The following is a 19,432-nucleotide window of genomic DNA, read 5'->3' as shown; positions in this document are numbered from 1 at the left end:
AGCAGTAAAACGGTTATATGAAGATAAATGCTCATGTCCTATTCTCAAGGAAGACCAAGCCTAACTATAAGACTATATCATCTCCATGAATCAAGACGTGCAAAAAGGAATTAAGCTAAAGAATAGTTAGAGGAGAACGAGTCAACCGGATTAATAGGGAATGTGCCCTATTAATAAGGTAACAGCTCCGACAATTGAGAAGAACGTTGAGATTAAATACAACGTTAATATTTGTAGAACTATATATAGCATAATCCAGCATTTGTAAAAGGGGGGATTATTCCTTAATTATTTACATTTCACCTTTCATTATCTTCTGAGTATTCAACTATATACACGAATTTGTACTCAGCTTATCCAAATAATACAAGTGATATTCTTTCTACTTAGTCTTTCCTTATTATTTACCCATAACATTTCTCCATATTTATAGAACTAGATACCCTAATTACTTTATAATCAAGCCGGATCCTGTCAGGGAAAATTCTGCTAAAACAATTGGCGCCCACCGTGGGGCATCTAGTTCTTTAATAAAAAAAAAATTCCTTTTACCATTCTCCATTTAATATTCACATACAAAAATGGTGGAACTTACCTCAGAACAACAATTAGCGGTTGCCCTGGCCAAGATCAAAGAATTGGAGACAATTCAAGAGAAGGCAGCCCAAGCAGAAGCATAAATCAGTAGGCTGAAGGAATCTGAGTCTAACCTGAGGAAAAAATTGGAAAATCAGGCTTCTGGCTCCAAGACCAGATTCGAACCAGGAACCCCATTCTCATCCATTAGCAAAAACATTTACTTTTCCAATTTTGGAACTCCGGAGAAGGATACATTATCCGGTACCCAAATCATTTCCAATGATGAAACAAACAAAACTGAATAATATTAATAAACAGTTTGAAATAAAGCGTTTTCTTACCCAGAATAAAGTAGGCTTGTTTGGTTTAGTAGAAACTAAAATTAAGAGTCATAGATGGAATAAGATTAGGAGTAACTTGTGTGACAATTGGTCCATCTGCACCAATTCTAGTATGCATAGTAGAGGTAGAATTTGGCTTTTATGGGACCCTGCTATGTTTCAAGTCAATGTGAAAGACATGACTGCCCAAGTCATTCATACTGCAGTGTATGATAAGCTCAGGAGAAAAGATTTCCGGTTCACCTTAGTTTATGGTTTTAACAAGGCTGCAGAGAGGGAGAGTCTTTAGAGTAGCATTAGAAACTATCATAAGACTCTCACTGGTCCATGGATGGTTTTTGAGGATTTTAATGCTATTATGGCTCATAATGAACGGATTAGAGGGGCACAGGTTTCACGAGCTGATGTTATCCCTCTGTCTAAGGTCATCCAGGATTGCCATTTGTTTGATCTTAAGGCAACTGGCGCCTTTTTTACATGGAATAACAAACATGAAAGTGGAAAGAAGGTGTATAGCAGAATAGACAGAGTTTTTATAAATTATGATTGGATTAATGTTTTCCCTGACAGTGTTGCCAATTTCCTCCCTGAGGGGTTATTTGACCACTGCTCATGTCTTATCAATTTGGAATGCCAGCAGCACCAGAGACTCAAATCCTTTAAGTACTACAACATGTGGTCACTTTCTAAGGACTTTGATCATATTGTTAGTAACTACTGGAGGACTGTTGTCCAGGGGACCCCTATGTTTAGGGTGGTCACTAAACTGAAGATGCTAAAAGGAGAAATGAAGAAGCTTAATAGGGAGTAGTATAGTGACACTGAGAATTTATCCAATGTTACTGAACTAGCTCTTAAAGATATACAAATGAAATTGGTTCAGGATCCCTTGAATAGTGAACTTTGTCATACTGAAAGGATATGTGATGCAGAGTTGGGTGAGCTGCTAAAAGCTAGGAACATGTTCCTTAGTCAGAAGGCTAAAACAGCTTGGATTGCAGAGGGAAATGAGAATACATCTTATTTTCACTCAGTGATCAAAAGAAGAAGGAGCCAGAATAGGGTGTACAAGGTGAAAGATATGAGGTAGCAGGATTGTGAATCTACTGGTGATATTAAGACTGCTTTTGAAGAGTTTTATAAATCTTTGCTAAGGGGATTCTAAACTTGTGGCTCATGTTAATCAGGCCATTATAAAGATGGGTCAATGTCTAACTGATGAGCACAGAACTACTTTGTTAGCTCCTCTTTCAGATAATGAAATAAAGAGGGCTATGTTTGATATTCCTGGAAACAAAGCACCAAGCCCTGATGGGTTTGGAAGCCAATTTTTCAAGGATGCCTGGCATATTATGGGACATTCAGTGACTGCTGCTATCAGAGATGCTTTTAATAAGGGGAAGGTGTTGAAGCAGTGTAATAATACTGTGATTACTTTGATCCCAAAGGTAGAACTTTTTGAGAATGTCAAGCAATTCAGACTAATTGCTTGTTGTAACACCATTTATAAGTGCCTATCCAAAGTAATCTGCAATAGACTGAGAGATATTCTGCCTGACATAGTAAGCCCTTCACAGAGTGCCTTCATAAAAGGGAGGGACATTGTGGGGAACATCTTGATTTGCCAAGATTTAATAAGGTTGTATAAGAGGAAAGCATGCTCTTCTAGAATGTTGATGAAATTAGACCTGCAGAAGGCGTATGATTTAGTATAATGAGAGTTTGTTCATGAAATGCTGGTTGCCTTATATTTCCCTTCTCAAATTACTGAACTCATTATGCAATGCGTGGCTACTTCTTCTTACTCTATAACATTAAATGGTGAGAGCTTTGGCTTCTTCCAAGGGAAGAGAGGTCTGAGACAAGGAGACCCATTATCTCCTCTCCTTTTCACTATTTATATAGAGTACTTCAGCAGGATTTTGGGGGTGATACAGAAGCACAGGCAGTTCAGGCATCATCCTCTCTGCAAGAGCATTGGGTTAACCCATTTATGCTTTGCAGATGATCTTATCATGTTTTGTAAAGGGGATAGTAAAAGCATTGAATTACTGTTGAATGCTTTTAGCTATTTCTCCAAGGCTTCTGGTTTGGTGATGAATCAAGATAAGTCCAACTTCTACTGTAATGGCATAGCAGAGCAACTGATTAAAGAGATAGAGACTGAGACTGGAATGATGCAAGACAAGGTTCCTTTTAAGTACCTGGGGGTGAATGTATCCTCTAAAAGGCTATCGGTTCTGGATTATCATTGTTTGGTGGAGAAAATTGTTGATAGAATAAGGGGCATAGGGACTAGGAAGCTTGCGTACTCTGGCAGATTAGTACTTGTTCAATCTGTCATAAGCTCACTTCATTCTTATTGGGCTAGGATCTTTATAATCCCTAAAACTGTCATTGCCAGGATTGAAGCTATGTGCAGACGTTTTCTATGGCATGGTGCTGAGCAGAAAGAGGGGCCGGCATTTGGTGGCATGGGATGCTATTTGTCACTCTTTCAAACAAGGAGGGCTTGGGATTAAAAAATTGTATGAATGGAATATTGCAGCCTTAGGTAAGTATGTTTGGTGGATTGAACAGAAAGCAGATCATTTATAGGTGAAATGGGTACATTCAATATACATTAAAGGGTGTACTTAGAGGGACTATGAACCAACACTTAACAGCAGCTGGGCTTGGCGGAAAATCTGTCAAGTGAAGACTATCCTTCATCAGTTCTTCTATGGCACTATGGGAAGACTGAATGGAAACTTTTTGATCAAGCAAGGTTAACAGTTCCTTAGGCCTGTTTAGAGAAAGCTAAATGGGCGTCTCTGGTGACAGTCAGATGGATTTTACCAAGACACAGATTCTTTGTTTGGCTCATTGCTCAGGAGAGACTATTAACACAAGATAGGCTTCAGAAAATGCAGATCACTCAGGATAATTTATGCTACCTGTGTAGTTTGGAGAAGGAAGACCATGAGCATCTATTTTTTTAATGTGACTACAGTAGGAAATGCAGGGACCTGGTACACTACTGGTGCCCTGCTCATTTACCTGCTCAACAATGTTGTGAATGATGGCTTAAGTGGAGATCCAGAAATCAGGCGAGGAAGAAGCTGATAGCAGTTATCCTGGCTGCATTGATGACTAATATTTGGTGGAGTAGGAACAAATGTAGGGTGGAAATGATACTCATTAGGCCTGAGCTGCTAGTTAGCCAGGTTCATAATGAAGTGCAGATGACACTTAATAGTGTGAAATTGTAAGCAACAATAGCAAAGTGATGAATTGGATAGAGATGATATGTAAGAATTAGGGTAAGTATAGTGCTTACCTTAACAAAATGTTGTAAGGGTCATGGTTAATTATTTTAATGATAAGCTTACATTTCCCCCAAAAAAAAAGAGTGAAACAATAAACAAGTAAACAGTGAAGGAATTATACCAATCTTAAAATGAACAAATGGAAAGGAAAGAATAATACAAGAGAACTTGATTGATTGATGAAGAGTTGTCAATTCTCCAATAATAACACAATAATATTCAATTACCCAATAAGATCTAAGAATGCTTAAACAATAATTAAGGAAAGATTAATGTGTAATTTGTGGAAAGATTAAATGCTAATCTATTCTAATCTACTCCTAATCTAATCTAAGGGAACTTAATCTCTTAATTTTTACAAATGGAGTATATATAGTAGTACAAGGATTAATTTAACTAAGGGGTTAAATGACGGTTAAACCCTTTAATTAATTTAGCGCTTTGCAAGTCCCAGGAGGAATCACACGACTCCCCATTGCGAAGACAATCTGCCGGCCGAATAATTCGCTCGTCCTGGCTTCAGGACGCCCGTCCTGAGCTTGGGACGCCGGTTCTGAGCTTCGGGACGCCCGTCCCGAGCTTGGAACGCTCGTCCTGACGGTTAGCTTGTCTATTTGAGCTCGGATTATGAAACAGACATCAATTCCTCATCCGAACTCCAATTGGAGTGATTCAAAAGCCTAGACCACTTGATTTTTTACACCATTTTATCTATCATAGTTTTAGAGACAAACAAGCAACTCTTGGTTTGGTTCTAAGCAATTTCCTCTTGTAATGGCTCTCTTCTCGCCATGCTTGCTCAACAACTTGTGGGGATTAATTCTTGGGTCGTGTGGGTTGTCCTTCCATAGATACCTCATTTATGCACCTCCCGCCAAACACTCAGTGATGATTGGGCAGCATGTTTGGTACACGCAACGATTTAGGACAGTTCGTAAGTTTATCGTCAAGTGATAGCTCAATACTTGTGTCTACCCCTTGGTTGTCATCTACGTGCCGATACGGTCGTTTTGACAGTAATTAGAGTTCATTTGGAGTCCGGGTCAAAAATAGCTTCATTTTCTAATAAACCATTTTAAAATGCCGAGTCGGAATGTTCTAGAATGTTCCAGATATTTATTCCATAAAATCAATTTTTAATCTTTTGGTAAAATATATCCCGAAAATTTTATGATAAAGAATAAGGAAGTCGAGATCTACCCCAATTCCCCTCTTCCCCGCTCTTTTCTGCATATTTTCAAATCTTTTCGAGATTTGTTTCCAAAGTTTTACCTTAACCCTAATTCCTCCGTGTGATTAGTATAAATAGGGACCTTCGTTCCTCATATTTCTCACGCGAGTGTCCGCCCTTCTCTTCTCCCTTTGCATTCTAAGACCATGCTCTAAGCTTATTGATGTCGACGTGCTTGATCAAATCGACCACATAAGCTCGGATCCTTCTGAGTACCCGTCACATTGCATGACCGACCAATTTGACCAACTCCACCTCAATCAATCAATCAATTTAATCTAAATCCTCTTACGAGGGCACTTTCTTCACACATTCGAGTCGAGGAATCACTAAAACCGTCAAACATGTAAGTCTGAGGGTGTAAATCCCACTTTTATTATTATACTTTTATTTTTTGTACTAATTAATGTATGATTTACGTCAAAAATATGCTTAAAACCGATTTCTAAAACCCCTTTGTTAACCTATTTTTACGGATTAGCAGAAGACAGACGTCGAGAAGAAACGCAGCAACTGCTGCGCCTCTTCGAAGAGTCGCAGCATCTGTTGTGCCTCTTCCTGAGGCTGCCGCAGTTCCTGCCTTTCTTCTTCTTACTTTGTCCTTTGTTAATTCATCTCTTTTATCCCGTCTTTTCGTTTTTTCTTCTTATTTCATTCGTATAACAATTGTAATTCATAATTCTTAATAATTTATCGAGTTAAATCCGACTTAAATCCCTTATAATCAATATCAGCAGGTTTTCGTCAATTAAATCAAACCCAGATTTTTAGAGATTCGATTTGTTCATATAAAGTCTCTGGAATTCGACTTTTGTATATATTTCTATCAGTTTATCGCGATTTTCTAATTAGTAAATAACCTTAATCAATTTGTAATCAATTAATCCTAACTAATCCGTTTTAATCTATTTTAATTCGTCTCTATCGTTTTTATGACCAAGTTCACATGTAAATAACCTTTAAAATCACTTTCACTCGAGTCAAATATCCATGATCAATCATTAAAATTACCAATTAACATTAACAATTCGCAGTTCTGGCTTCACAGCCAGAACTCACCTCAGGAACAGACGCAGTGACCACTGCGCCTCTTCCAAGAGACACAGCATTGTTACGCCTGTTCCAGGTTGAGTTCTGTCTCTGAACTTCCGTTATTGCTTTGGCCTAATTCGTTTAGTTTACGTATTAATCGACCATTATTCGTATTATCGCTCGTAATATGTTTATTTTCTAACCTAGTTTATTTTCTCCTATTTTTCTCAAATTATCCGTCTTAAATGTATTTTTGACGTAAATCAATTAACTCATTGTAGCTCATTGTAATTTCATTTATTGTAATTATTTATTCATCGTATTTATTTATCATGGATGATTTATTTACTTTTCACACATGTAATTAATCTAAACCCTAATTCGACATAATTGTATGCCTAATTATTTGTGCACCGATTTAGTTAATTCTCACATGCTAGGTTTAAAACGTTGTTTGTTGCATTACATGCATATAATCGATAGCATATATATCAAATATAGACGATTTCCCTAATCATTAGTAGAGGCCGCTATCGAGGCGGGCGGGATTAGGTGTTCAGTAAAAGGACTTCCGAATATGTACCCTCACCCCTTACTCCAGATCTATGTGAACATCCGTGTTCATTGGCATCCACGAGAGTCATTCTAGATATAGAATGCTAAGGGTAACGAGTTCTTGGTGTCTATGTCATTACTTTGTGTCTTGACATGACGCAAAGTATTCGACGGTTACAATTTCCCATAAAAATTGGTGGCGACTGCACAAATGCAAACGCTCAAGCGACCCCCGTGGGCCCCCGTTGTCCACAGTTTGGCGACTCCGCTGGGGAGTAATACACTTATGTGTTGCTAAGGGTGAAACTTGAACAAGGTTTAGGAATAGTTTATATGAGACAGTTGTCGGTTTTCATTACTCGACCTTCTTAGGTCGTTTTACTCGGCCTTCCTAGGCCCAACCCAACCCATTCGACCAATCGTCCCGTCTGGACGGTCCAAATTCTTATCTGGGCCTAAACATGGATAGCGATTGACGTCAACCATACCATGACGCTTACTCATGTTTGTTTCAAGAGCTTTCACTACTCGAGGAAATGGACTAGGAACCGACCTTACTCATGTTTGGCACGGACTTCTCCACAGACCCGAGTTTGATTGCTCGGAATGGCAACCCACCCTTTTAAACCAAAACCCTTTTAAATGCAATCAGCATACCGTTATAATGCATGTATGAATGCTTGTATCATATGTGATCACCTTTTAAACAAAACCATGACGAATTTTGTAAAATCAAAAATGAAAACTTTTTGAAAATGTAAACCTTTTTCGAAAATGGTCCAAATTAGCGCAAAATGAGTCAAAACTCTGTCCAAATCTCCAGTCAAAATTCGGGCCTCAAAACCTGTTAGGCCAAATTTAGCCTGGTCCGACTCTAACTTGGTCTGACCTTACTAGGCTGATTGAGGCAACCAGGGACCGGACAAATCTAACTACTATTTGGCAGATGAAGAGTATTACAGGATAAACAGGCTACTAAGTCCTAGAAGAAAAGCCTGATGGTAAGTATAGAGTAGGCTGGCAGCGCGCCTAAGCAGGCTGGATTAAGCTGAAGAGCAGTAAAACGGTTATATGAAGATAAATGCTCATGTCCTATTCTCAAAGAAGACCAAGTCTAAATATAAGACTATATCATCTCCATGAATCAAGACGTGCAAAAAGGAATTAAGCTAAAGAATAGTTAGAGGAGAACGAGTCAACCGGATTAATAGGGAATGTGCCCTATTAATAAGGTAACAGCTCCGACAATTGAGAAGAACGTTGAGATTAAATACAACGTTAATATTTGTAGAACTATATATAGCATAATCCAGCATTTGTAAAAGGGGGGATTATTCCTTAATTATTTACATTTCACCTTTCATTATCTTCTGAGTATTCAACTATATACACGAATTTGTACTCAGCTTATCCAAATAATACAAGTGATATTCTTTTGATGTGACCATAATTGGCGCATATTTAGCCCCCGAATTAGCCTTGTTTCCATGCTTTTTAGTGCTTATTTGGGTCATTTCTTATCTTTAGTTCTTTGTTTTGCATATTCTTTGAGATTTTGATCCCTTGGTAGGAAAGGAGTAAGAATCTTGCATTTTCATGGCAAAACGAGACTAAACTGATCAAATTCAATGACCAAGCATCAAGGAGAGACAAGATTAGAAGGCCTTTGTACATATCATAGTAGAAGAGCAATGTTGAGAAAAGATCCTTAAGTCCCCAAGGAAATCCCCAAGGAATTTATGAAGAAAAGGGAAGAAAAAAAGAAGAATTGTTGCTGACTGACAATCCGAGCGGATTGTCACCAATCCGTCCGTCCCGCAGCAGCACAATCAGAGCGGCTTTGCCACAATCCGCTCGGATTCCCCCTCCACAATTCCCTCGGATTCCCCCTCCACAATCCGCCCGGATTCCCCTGAATCCGCTCGGATTCCAACACCAGAATCCGCCCGTCCCGACCCTATTCCGCCCGGATTCTAGCACAGCACGGATTGTCTTCTCCAAGCTACGAAGAAAGAAGCCCTTCTCTCAGAAAATACCGGCTCCTCCTTGCTCAACTTAAAAAGTGTAATTACTATTTTAGCCCTTAGTTAACCCTAATGCATCCTCCCTAATTTCCACTATAAATACCCCATTAGTCTAATTAGAGGAGCATGTTCTTCTTATCAATAATTAGTGTAGTTAATATCAATCAAATCTCTCTTTAATATTGTAATCAAGTATTAATCAAGTTTTAATCCAAGTTTTAGTTCTTTAATCTCTCTTTTGTTCATCATTTATTTTGGGTAATTGAAGATTATTTTGGGTTATTGTTGAGGGATTGACAACCTCTCAATCAAGCATTCAAGTACTTCTTTTTTCTTTGCTTTATTATTGGAATCATTAGTAGGTATAATCTCTTAATCCCTTTTTAATTACTGCTAATTACTTTCATTTATTCATCATGTTTCATATTGTTGGTATGATTGACAACCTTGCTAGCATGATCAACATTATAATGAGTGAGTAGTCTCTTAGCTAGGGTTAATGGGTGATTAGGGGAAACCAACATGGGGAATGATTCATGCTTAAATTAATATGCTTTCATGTTTTATTTGCTTGGTTGTTTTGATCTCAACTCATGCACATGTTATATTTGATGAAATGCTAAGCCTATGAATCCTTGCATTTACTATCATCTTCTATCTTTTCAATGAGACTTGTAAGACATAACCCAACTCGAGTCTCATTAGACCATGCATGTTGTTGAGTAGGGAAGATTAAGTCGACTTGTAGGTGTTGTACAATCTAATCGATTCGGCTCCGGGACCCAAACTTTCCTAGGATTGTAAGATATAACCCAACTCAATCCATCACAACAATAATTGATTGCTTATAATTTGAGAACATGTTTGTATGATCATATCCCATGATTCCCCTATGATCCCATGACACCCTAGTGCCTTTAATCAATTGTTTACGCCCCTTTAATTCATCTTGCTTGATTAATTTTCATTGCTATTTTAGTTTAGTAACCTTCTACATCAACCCAATTTGTGACACCCCTTAGACACCACTAGTTACAATAGAAATCTCATTTCAACTCCCGTCCCTTGGGATCCGACCTTTACTTGCCTCTTTACTAATTGTAGAGTTGTTTGTGGAGCTATAAATTGTGTTTTGATTCGACCGTGACCAACGACCACATCTTAATTTGTGAGCACTTAGCGGGATCGCATCATCTTTCTACTTAGTCTTTCCTTATTATTTACCCATAACATTCCTCCATATTTATAGAACTAGATACCCTAATTACTTTATAATTAAGCCGGATCCTGTCAGGAAAAATCCTGCTAAAACAATTGGCGCCCACCGTGGGGCATCTAGTTCTTTAATAAATAAATAAAAAATCCTTTTACCATTCTCCATTTAATATTCACATACAAAAATGGTGGAACTTACCTCAGAACAACAATTAGCGGCTGCCCTGGCCAAGATCAAAGAATTGGAGACAATTCAAGAGAAGGCAGCCCAAGCAGAAGCATAAATCAGTAGGCTGAAGGAATCTGAGTCTAACCTGAGGAAAAAATTGGAAAATCAGGCTTCTGGCTCCAAGACCAGATTCGAACCAGGAACCCCATTCTCATCCATTAGCAAAAACATTTACTTTTCCAATTTTGGAACTCCGGAGAAGGATACATTATCCGGTACCCAAATCATTTCCAATGATGAAACAAACAAAACTGAAGCAGCAATAATGATGGCTATGCTTCAGGAAATCCAAAAACTCCACAACAAAATAGAAAATATACCGGAGTACCACACTTCGTGGCTGAAGTAGAAGTTGATGACTTTGCGATTCACCCTTTGCAGATGAAATTGCAAAGATTGATCTTCCCAAGAAATTTACCGTCCCATCCATGAGAACTTATGATGGGACCTCTGATTCACAAAATCACGTTGCCATATTCAAACAAAAGATGTTAGCCGCCTCAATACCCAAAGTGAACTCGGGCATGTCTCGCATGTGTAAAGGCTTTGGTACAACCCCGACCGGAGCAAAGATTACGGTGGTTCATCAATCTCCCAAATGGAGGTATCAAGAATTTTGCGAGAACTAATCAATGCCTTCAATCAACAATTCGCAAGCGAGAGACATGGCCAAGAGACCCAAGAACTGCTGTTCGGGTAAAGCAACTCCCTGAAGAATCTTTTAAAGAATTCCTGGCAAGATTTGTCAAAGAGAAGGTGACCATTCCCAGTGTGACGAAGAAACAAAGAAGAGAGGCCTTCAGGCAAGGAGTCCCGCTGACAAGTGACATCTATGCAGACTTAACCAAAAAGTCCGCCCAACCTTTGCCACTGTTCAATCCATCGCCTTAGAACATGTCGATTGGAGGAAGATCTCAACTTCGAACAAACTCGCCGGGAGAAAGCAAGGCTATGGACACACTAACAGAAAAGTTCCTACCAGAAAGGAGGCAACCCCGATCAAGACCCTATTCCAGGCCCGAACGATCCAAGTCAACATGGCACAAGAACATAAAGGTAACCTTTCTAGCCTACCAACTATTCCTGAATATAACTTCTCTATAAATACTGCAAGATTAATCAAACGCCTGGAAAGCTTGGGAGATACGGTCAGATGGCCCAAAAAATCCGACAACCCCAGGAAAGATCCAACGAGATGGTGTGACTTCCATCAGGACATCGGGCACACCACGGAAGAATGCATCCAACTCAGGAAACAAGTGGTATACCTCCTAAAGAAAGGCTATCTAAAGGACTTAATCCAGCAGCCAAAGAACAAAGATGAAGGACAAAATAAGAGAGATTCAGGAAACGGCAGAGATCCTCCTCCTCCCCCCATCTATGAAGTCAAGTTCATAAGTGGAGGATCGAAATCGTGGTCCGACCAGCTCACTGCCAAAAGAATATCCAGGGAGTCTAGACTTCAGCCCCCTCTTAGATCTAAGTCTTTGCCTGCTATTACTTTTGATGACTCAGACTTGCAGGGAATATCAGATCTACACCATGACAACTTGGTAATTACCATGCAAATTGGCACAGCTAAGGTATCAAGAATCCTGATAGACGGAGGCAGTTCAATCAATTTGGTGATGTTTGACGTCCTCAAAGCTATGAAGATAGATGAAGGAAAGATCATCAAGAAATCCAGCGTTCTGGTTGGGTTCAGCGGAGAAACAAAGAACACCCTGGGAGAAATTAGCCTGTCAACCTATGTGGAAGGCATGGCTTCATATGAAAGATTCGGGGTAATGGATTGCCTATCCTCATATAACGTAATACTGGGCAGGCCATGGATCCACAACGTCAAATCAATCCCATCAACATACCATCAATGTGTGAAAATACCAACCGAATGGGGGATAACCACTATCAGGGGAGAACAAAGGACGGCTCAGGAATGCTACACCCAGGCTTTGAAACCCTCAAAGTCAGGTAAGTCCCTTGCATAGCAATTAAAGTCACCTGTCAGGGAAGAATATATTGCACAATCACATATGGAAACAGGAGAGGTCATTTTGGACCCGCACTTCCCGACAGAAGGTACTTGTAGGGTCGGATGCACCGCACTCGGTCGGACCCAATCTGGTCAGCTTTCTCAAAACTAAAATGTCCTGTTTTGCTTGGTCACATTTTGATATGACTGGTATAGATGCTGATATTATAACCCATAAGTTAAATATTGACAAATCATTTAAGCCTGTACAGCAAAAGAGAAGAAAACTTGCTGCAGAGAGGCATGGAATCATCAACCAAGAAGTTGACAAGCTATTGGATATGGTAATGATCAGGGAAGTAATGTACCATGACTGGCTTGCAAATGTAGTAGTCGTCCAAAAGAAAAACGGCAAATGGAGAGTCTGTGTAGACTACACCGACCTAAACAAGGCCTGCCCCAAAGATCCATTTCCCCTGCCACACATCGATGCAATGGTGGATGCCACTGCAGGCCACGAGATCTTAACATTCATGGATGCCTCCAGTGGATTCAACCAAATAAAGATGCACCCTGCAGATCAGGAAAGTACAGCTTTCATCACTGAAAGAGGAATATACTGTTATACGGCTATGCCCTTTGGATTAAAGAATGCAGGTGCAACCTATCAAAGGTTAGCCAACATGATGTTTAAAGACCAAATAGGAGATACCATGGAAGTTTACATAGATGACATGGTAGTCAAGTCAAAAAAGGCAGAAGACCACGTCAAAGACCTGGAAGTAGTCTTCCAAATACTGGAGAAATTCAATATGAAGCTCAATCCACAAAAATGTCATTTTGGAGTCTCAGCAGGCAAATTCTTGGGCTATATGGTGACAAAAAGAGGAATAGAAGCCAGCCCTGAACAGATCAAAGCTATCCTGGAGCTAGAACCACCAAAGACAGTCAAAGACATACAAAAGCTGACTGGAAGAATAGCGGCCCTAAACAGGTTCATTTCAAGATCGTCAGAGAGGTGCAAATCATTCTATAATCTGCTAAGGAAGAACAAAGACTTTCAATGGACCCCTGATCATCAGGCTACCTTTGAGGACCTGAAAATATATCTATCCTCTCCTCCCTTGCTGGCAAAACCAGTCAAAGATGAACCCCGACAAGATACATTCGATCACAGAAATCTTTGTCACGCCTTCTTGGTCAAAGAAGCAGACGGACAACAACACCCCGTCTATTACGTAAGTAAAAGTCTACTCGGATGCGAGAGATCGGGTATGGCCTGCTTGAAAAATATGTTTTAGCTTTAATTATGAGTTGCACAAAATTAAGACCATACTTTGAAACCCACCCTATAATAGTCGAACCAATCTTCCTATCAAGTCCGTACTTAGGAAGCCGTAATTGTCCTGGACGAATGTGCAAATGGTCGACCCAAATAAGCACATACAACATAACATTTGAACCAAGGACAAAGAATTAAGTCACAAGCACTAGCAGACTTTGTGGCTGATTTTAGTCCAACCCTAGAACCCGACCTAATAAAAGAAGTAAATAAACTGACCAGCGACCAAACAGACCTAGAATGGACCCTATTTGTCGATGGTGCAGCCAACATGAGGGGCACAGGCCTGGGGGTAGTACTAAAATCGCCACAGGGGGATAAGATAGTACAAGCTATAAGCTGTGCATTTGAAGCTACCAACAATGAGGCAGAATATGAAGCCCTAATAGCTGGATTAAAGGTATGTATTGACCTTGGTGTGCAAAACCTAAAGGTACGTACTGATTCCCTTCTTATTTCCAACCAAGTAAATGGAATATATACTGCAAAAGACTCAAAGATGATGCTTTATTTGGAAGTTGTCCAAAATTTAAAATCAAAACTCCGCAATTTTAATATTGACCAAATTCCCAGGGACTTGAATACCCAGGACGATGCCTTTGCTGGCCTAGGATCCAACTTCAGTCCCCTCGACTTTGACAAAATACCCATCGTACATTTATTAGAACCTGCAATAAATTAGCAAGATGAAAGTTTCCCAATATATGTTACCAATTCTTGGACAAAACCTTACTACGATTGGATACAGCAGGAAATCCTTCCCCTAAATAAGCAAGATGCCAGGGCACTAAAAATAAGAGCTGCCTCATATACTATTATTAACAACGTGTTTTTTAAGAAATCGCAGGCAGGGTCGTACCTCAGATACCTGGAACCACAAGAAGCTGAACAGGTATTATCAGAAATCTATGAAGGATACTGTGGAAATCATAAAGGCGGAAGGAGCCTGGCAAGCAAAGTACTCAGAACAGGTTATTATTGGCCCACCTTGAGGACCGATTGCCTGGAATTCAGCTCTAAATGCGAAGCTTGCCAGATTCATGGTGCATATATCCATCAACCATCTGAGTAACTACATTCCATATTTGCACCCTGTCCATTTATGAAGTGGGGCATGGATATAGTAGGGAAACTACCTCAAGCACCCGGACAAAAAGTTTTCATGCTAGCAATGATTGACTACTTCTCCAAGTGGATAGAAGCTGATTCATACAGGCAAGTTGAAGAAAAGGATGTCATAGCAATCATCAAACACAACATCATATGTAGATATGGCATCCCCTCTGAAATAGTATGCGACAATGGCACGGAATTCGTGGGAAAAAGAACAGCAGCCTTCTGTGCTCAATGGAACATCAACCTGGTAACCTCCATCCCAGGATATCCAAAAGCTAACGGCCAGGCAGAATCCAGTAACAAAGTAGTAATCAGCTGCATAAAGAAGAAGCTAGAAAGAAGGAAAGGCAAATGGGCGGAAGAGCTCCCCTTGGTCCTCTGGGCTGACAGAATCACGCCTAAAACATCCACAGGCCAAACCCCCTACTCCTTGGTCTATGGATGTGAAGCAGTAATCCCAGCTGAGGTCGACATTCCATCAGCCAGATGCAGCCTGAACACAATAACGAACAATATACCTCTAATGGAGGACAACCTGGAGTTAACGGAAGAGCTAAGAGATGCGACAAAGATTAGATTGGCAAAGATATCAAAAAGAGTTGCAAAAAGCTACAACAAGACCGTCAAAGCTAGAGTATTCAGGGTAGGAGACCTTGTCCTCAGAAAAGTCTTTCAAAACACAAGAGACAAGAATGCTGGCAAATTGGCCCCAACCTGGGAAGGTCCCTACCTGATTGACTCAATAGTCGGCCAGGGAGCTTATAGATTACAAACCCTGGACGGCGAAATGATCCCAAGAGCCTGGAATATTGCACACCTAAAACTATTTCACATATAAAATATATCTCCCGGTCCAGGTATAATTCTCATCTTCACATTTCTTGCATGGCCTGATATAAAACTAAATGTATGATACTTGTCATTATTTGAATAAATGCCTTATATAATTTCTCCTATTATGTGCCCAAGTACTTGTCAATATTCTCATATTTCCTTTTACCGGATAGAATCTTCAATATTTGTTTTACATACTGCACTTTACTTAAAACAAATCTTAAAGATTGGGGGCCACCCCACTGATATCCAACTGATACTCAACTTTCAGTTGCAAAAACAGGCCTTAAAATATTGAGCTCAATTTAATATACAAATCTGGAAAACCTTTTTTCTGGCTTGTATAACATAAATGGGTCATAAGCCCTCCAGACAGGCAGGGGACATAAGCCCTCCAGACAGGTAATAACCCCACCCATAACACAATGAACTGGCCAGATCCAGCATAAGAAAGAATAACTGGCTCGATCAAGTCGAATAACTGGCCAGATCCAGAACACATCCGACACTACAAATGTACCTTATCAAAACACAAAAAGAAACCAACAAAAAGCTGATATTTATTCAAAACCGAAACAAAATATTCATCCAAAAAAAGCCAGCCTTACTACATACCTAATAATTATCCATTCCAGGAACATTGCCCCTGGATGGGCCAAAACGAAAAGGAAAAACGTAAATCTACGCAGGCTTCGAGCCAGTAACCGACTCACAACCATCCACCATTTCCTGATCACCAGATTTTTCCTTGGATGGAGGAGAATCCACTTCTTCTTCTTGACCCATATTGGCCAAATCAGGATACTGGGTGTCCAGAGCTGTCTCATCCTGGTCCGGATCCCAATTAGCCCAGTCAGATTCCGGATCCCTCATGGCATCAACCCGGCCTTTTCCTAAAAAGTACGAGCAAAGATCAAGAAGCCGCCCTTTCACTAGCTCCTTTTCAAAGACACAAGCTCTTCATTTTTCCTCACGGTGATCTGCGCATTGCACGCTTCTCGCGACCCGCTCTTTTTTGATCTTCACTCCTCCCTTACCCTCCAACTCTTGCCTGACAACCTTCTCGGCGTTTTTTGCAGCCACCTCACAAACTATAGCAGCCCTGATGCCTCTCTAGTCATCCCCAGCGAGATTGAAGTACAACCTCATTACCCCTGGATGTGTGCAGCTCACGGTTAACTTTATCCAATTTATCTTCCAAGCTAGAAACCCTAGCCTGGCATCCCCGAGCTGACACAAGCGTGGCCAACCCGGCATCCAATCCCTACAAGAAACAAAAGAAAGTCAATCAGCCAAATATAAAGCAACACAAAGAACACATAACAATTAAAATATCCCTTAACTAACCTCCTTAGCTTGAGAAGCAAGTTCAAGCACCCTTGTCACAAGAGAAGACAAGATAGAAACCACTTTAGTAGAAGACTCAAGGGTATTAGCAAACAAAAGCTGGCCGCTCATACTAGCGAAAAAATTCATTTATCCGTGCCCTGACAAAGATCTATATCATCCATCCTAGCGACACTTGCCGATACTCCCGATAGGTTGAGCCCGAATAGGCTCTTTCTCTCTCCCTTCCTCTTCAGAATAACCTCTTCCATCCTCCTTTTGGAAGCTCGAACAACCTCCCGGTGATACTAGCCTAGGTGGATCCCGGGGAGGCCGGACATCGAAACCAAAATGTCAAGCGTCTTGTCACTCCCACTAGCCTCCTGGCTCTTGGACTGTTCAAAGAATTCTAGCCACCCCACCTTTAAATCTTTTGCGAAAAAAACCGGCCAACCTAGCGAGAAGACCCGAATACTGTATATATAAAGAATATACATAAATATCAGAAGAGAAGCGATAAGAAGACAACAATTGACATAAAGACATATAGAAGACATACAGGAAAGAGTAGTGGAGCTAGGCTTGCCTTTGGGTACTTTGACCACACTCAGCTTGGTCTTCATATACCGGGGCAATAAATCCCTGCCCAGACTAGCAGGCCAAGCCCTCTTTCCTCGGAATAGAAAGAAAAGCCTCTATCCTTGAAACACCTCCTCGTCAAGAGGGTCGAAGTTCCAATCGGAGCTACAAATATTACCAAAAAACGCACAGGTAAAACTTAAATATCCTGATTTCGTTTAATATAAATTGCAAAATTAAGAGTACAGGAAACCTACCACTCTCCAAAGGCGGATATCTCAAGTAATCAAAGCCTGACCCCAGACTCTCAGTCCGGATAAACAGGAAAGTTTTCGCCCAGCTTTTATCATCTCCGAGTCCAGTTAGTAATTAATGGAGACATTTTTGACTTAATTCTCAAATTAAAACGACCAGTAGAAGGATTTTTCATATGATATACTGCCTTGATATCATTAATAGTAATTACAAGATTATGCTTAGCACATAAATTTTCAATAGAATGGACAAGTTTCCAGACCATTGGCATGATCTGGAAAGGTGATACTTCCATAGCACGAATAGTATCAATCATCAAAGGAGTAAAAGGTAACTTACAACCTGCCTTGAACGCCCATTCATAAATACAGAACCAACCAGGTGACACCCAATTAGCTCTGACTGGACAAGACTCAGGGATCCAAACCTCAGTCGAATCAGGAATTAATTTTTTCTCCCTTAAAACCCTATCATAGTTCGTTTTCAACAATTTTTCTTCAGGGAAATAAGGATCCAGAGATTGAAGAGGAGAAAAAATAGAGTCTTGATATTTAAAGGCTATAGCACGAGCAGGAGGATCAATTTCAAGCACCTCCTCCTCATGGATATCTTTGGGTTCAGGCTCAGCAGCAGCCTTCTGGGAAGCAGGACGTTTTTTGGCTCCCATATCCTTCGTTGTTTTGTTTATAATGATAAATTTTATGAGAAATTATAAGATTAGCAAACTAGAGTTCCTGGGAAATAGGGGAGAATTTTAGAAGAAGTTTAGCACGGAAAGTGGAAGAAATTTGATGAAAAGCAAACTCATCACAAATACCGTATTTATAGAGGAGAAGTAACGGTGCAAAAACCCTAGAAAACGCAAAACTGTGAGCATGACATCATACAGTTAGCCATTGCAGTGTTTAACGGTAACTAGGAGTCTAAGAGTCACTGAGCAAATATAATTATTTTTATTGTTTAACCCGGTAAAATTGACATCTCACCCCTGGCCTGATCCAGCACTTGTAAAATGTCAAGGGGCAATTGTTAGGCCCAATTTAGCCTGGTCCGACTCTAACTTGGTCTGACCTTACTAGGCTGATTGAGGCAACCAGGGACCGGACAAATCTAACTACTATTTGGCAGATGAAGAGTATTACAGGATAAGCAGGCTACTAAGTCCTAGAAGAAAAGCCTGATGGTAAGTATAGAATAGCCTGGCAGCGCGCCTAAGCAGGCTGGATTAAGCTGAAGAGCAGTAAAACGGTTATATGAAGATAAATGCTCATGTCCTATTCTCAAGGAAGACCAAGTCTAACTATAAGACTATATCATCTCCATGAATCAAGACGTGCAAAAAGAAATTAAGCTAAAGAATAGTTAGAGGAGAACGAGTCAACCGGATTAATAGGGAAGGTGCCCTATAAATCAGGTAACAGCTCCGACAATTGAGAAGAACGTTGAGATTAAATACAACGTTAATATTGGTAGAACTATATATAGCATAATCCA

At 40.1% G+C, this 19,432-nt stretch overlaps 1 protein-coding gene across 1 annotated transcript; it reads left to right on the top strand.

Moving 5' to 3' along the window:
* Nucleotides 1–1,278: 1,278 nt before the first annotated feature.
* Nucleotides 1,279–2,635, top strand: LOC141640736 (uncharacterized). Its single transcript, XM_074449419.1, has 3 exons — nt 1,279–1,626; nt 1,804–1,992; nt 2,108–2,635. Exons 1-3 carry the CDS (start codon nt 1,279–1,281, stop codon nt 2,633–2,635), a joined length of 1,065 nt encoding a protein of 354 aa, XP_074305520.1.
* Nucleotides 2,636–19,432: the final 16,797 nt, after the last annotated feature.

This window comes from Silene latifolia, chromosome 2 (assembly GCF_048544455.1).
Source record: "Silene latifolia isolate original U9 population chromosome 2, ASM4854445v1, whole genome shotgun sequence".
Taxonomy (NCBI): Eukaryota; Viridiplantae; Streptophyta; class Magnoliopsida; order Caryophyllales; family Caryophyllaceae; genus Silene; species Silene latifolia.
Note: the sequence above shows the minus strand (reverse complement) of the source record. Positions and strands in the feature narration are given on the sequence as shown.

Excerpts from the sequence above, each read along its gene's own strand:
- LOC141640736 (XM_074449419.1), top strand. The coding sequence starts at position 1,279 with ATGGCTCATAATGAACGGATTAGAGGGGCACAGGTTTCACGAGCTGAT. Across the intron at positions 1,627-1,803 it reads CTAAGGACTTTGATCATATT|GATCCCTTGAATAGTGAACT; the intron begins GTTAGTAACTAC and ends AAATTGGTTCAG. Across the intron at positions 1,993-2,107 it reads GCCAGAATAGGGTGTACAAG|GCCATTATAAAGATGGGTCA; the intron begins GTGAAAGATATG and ends CATGTTAATCAG.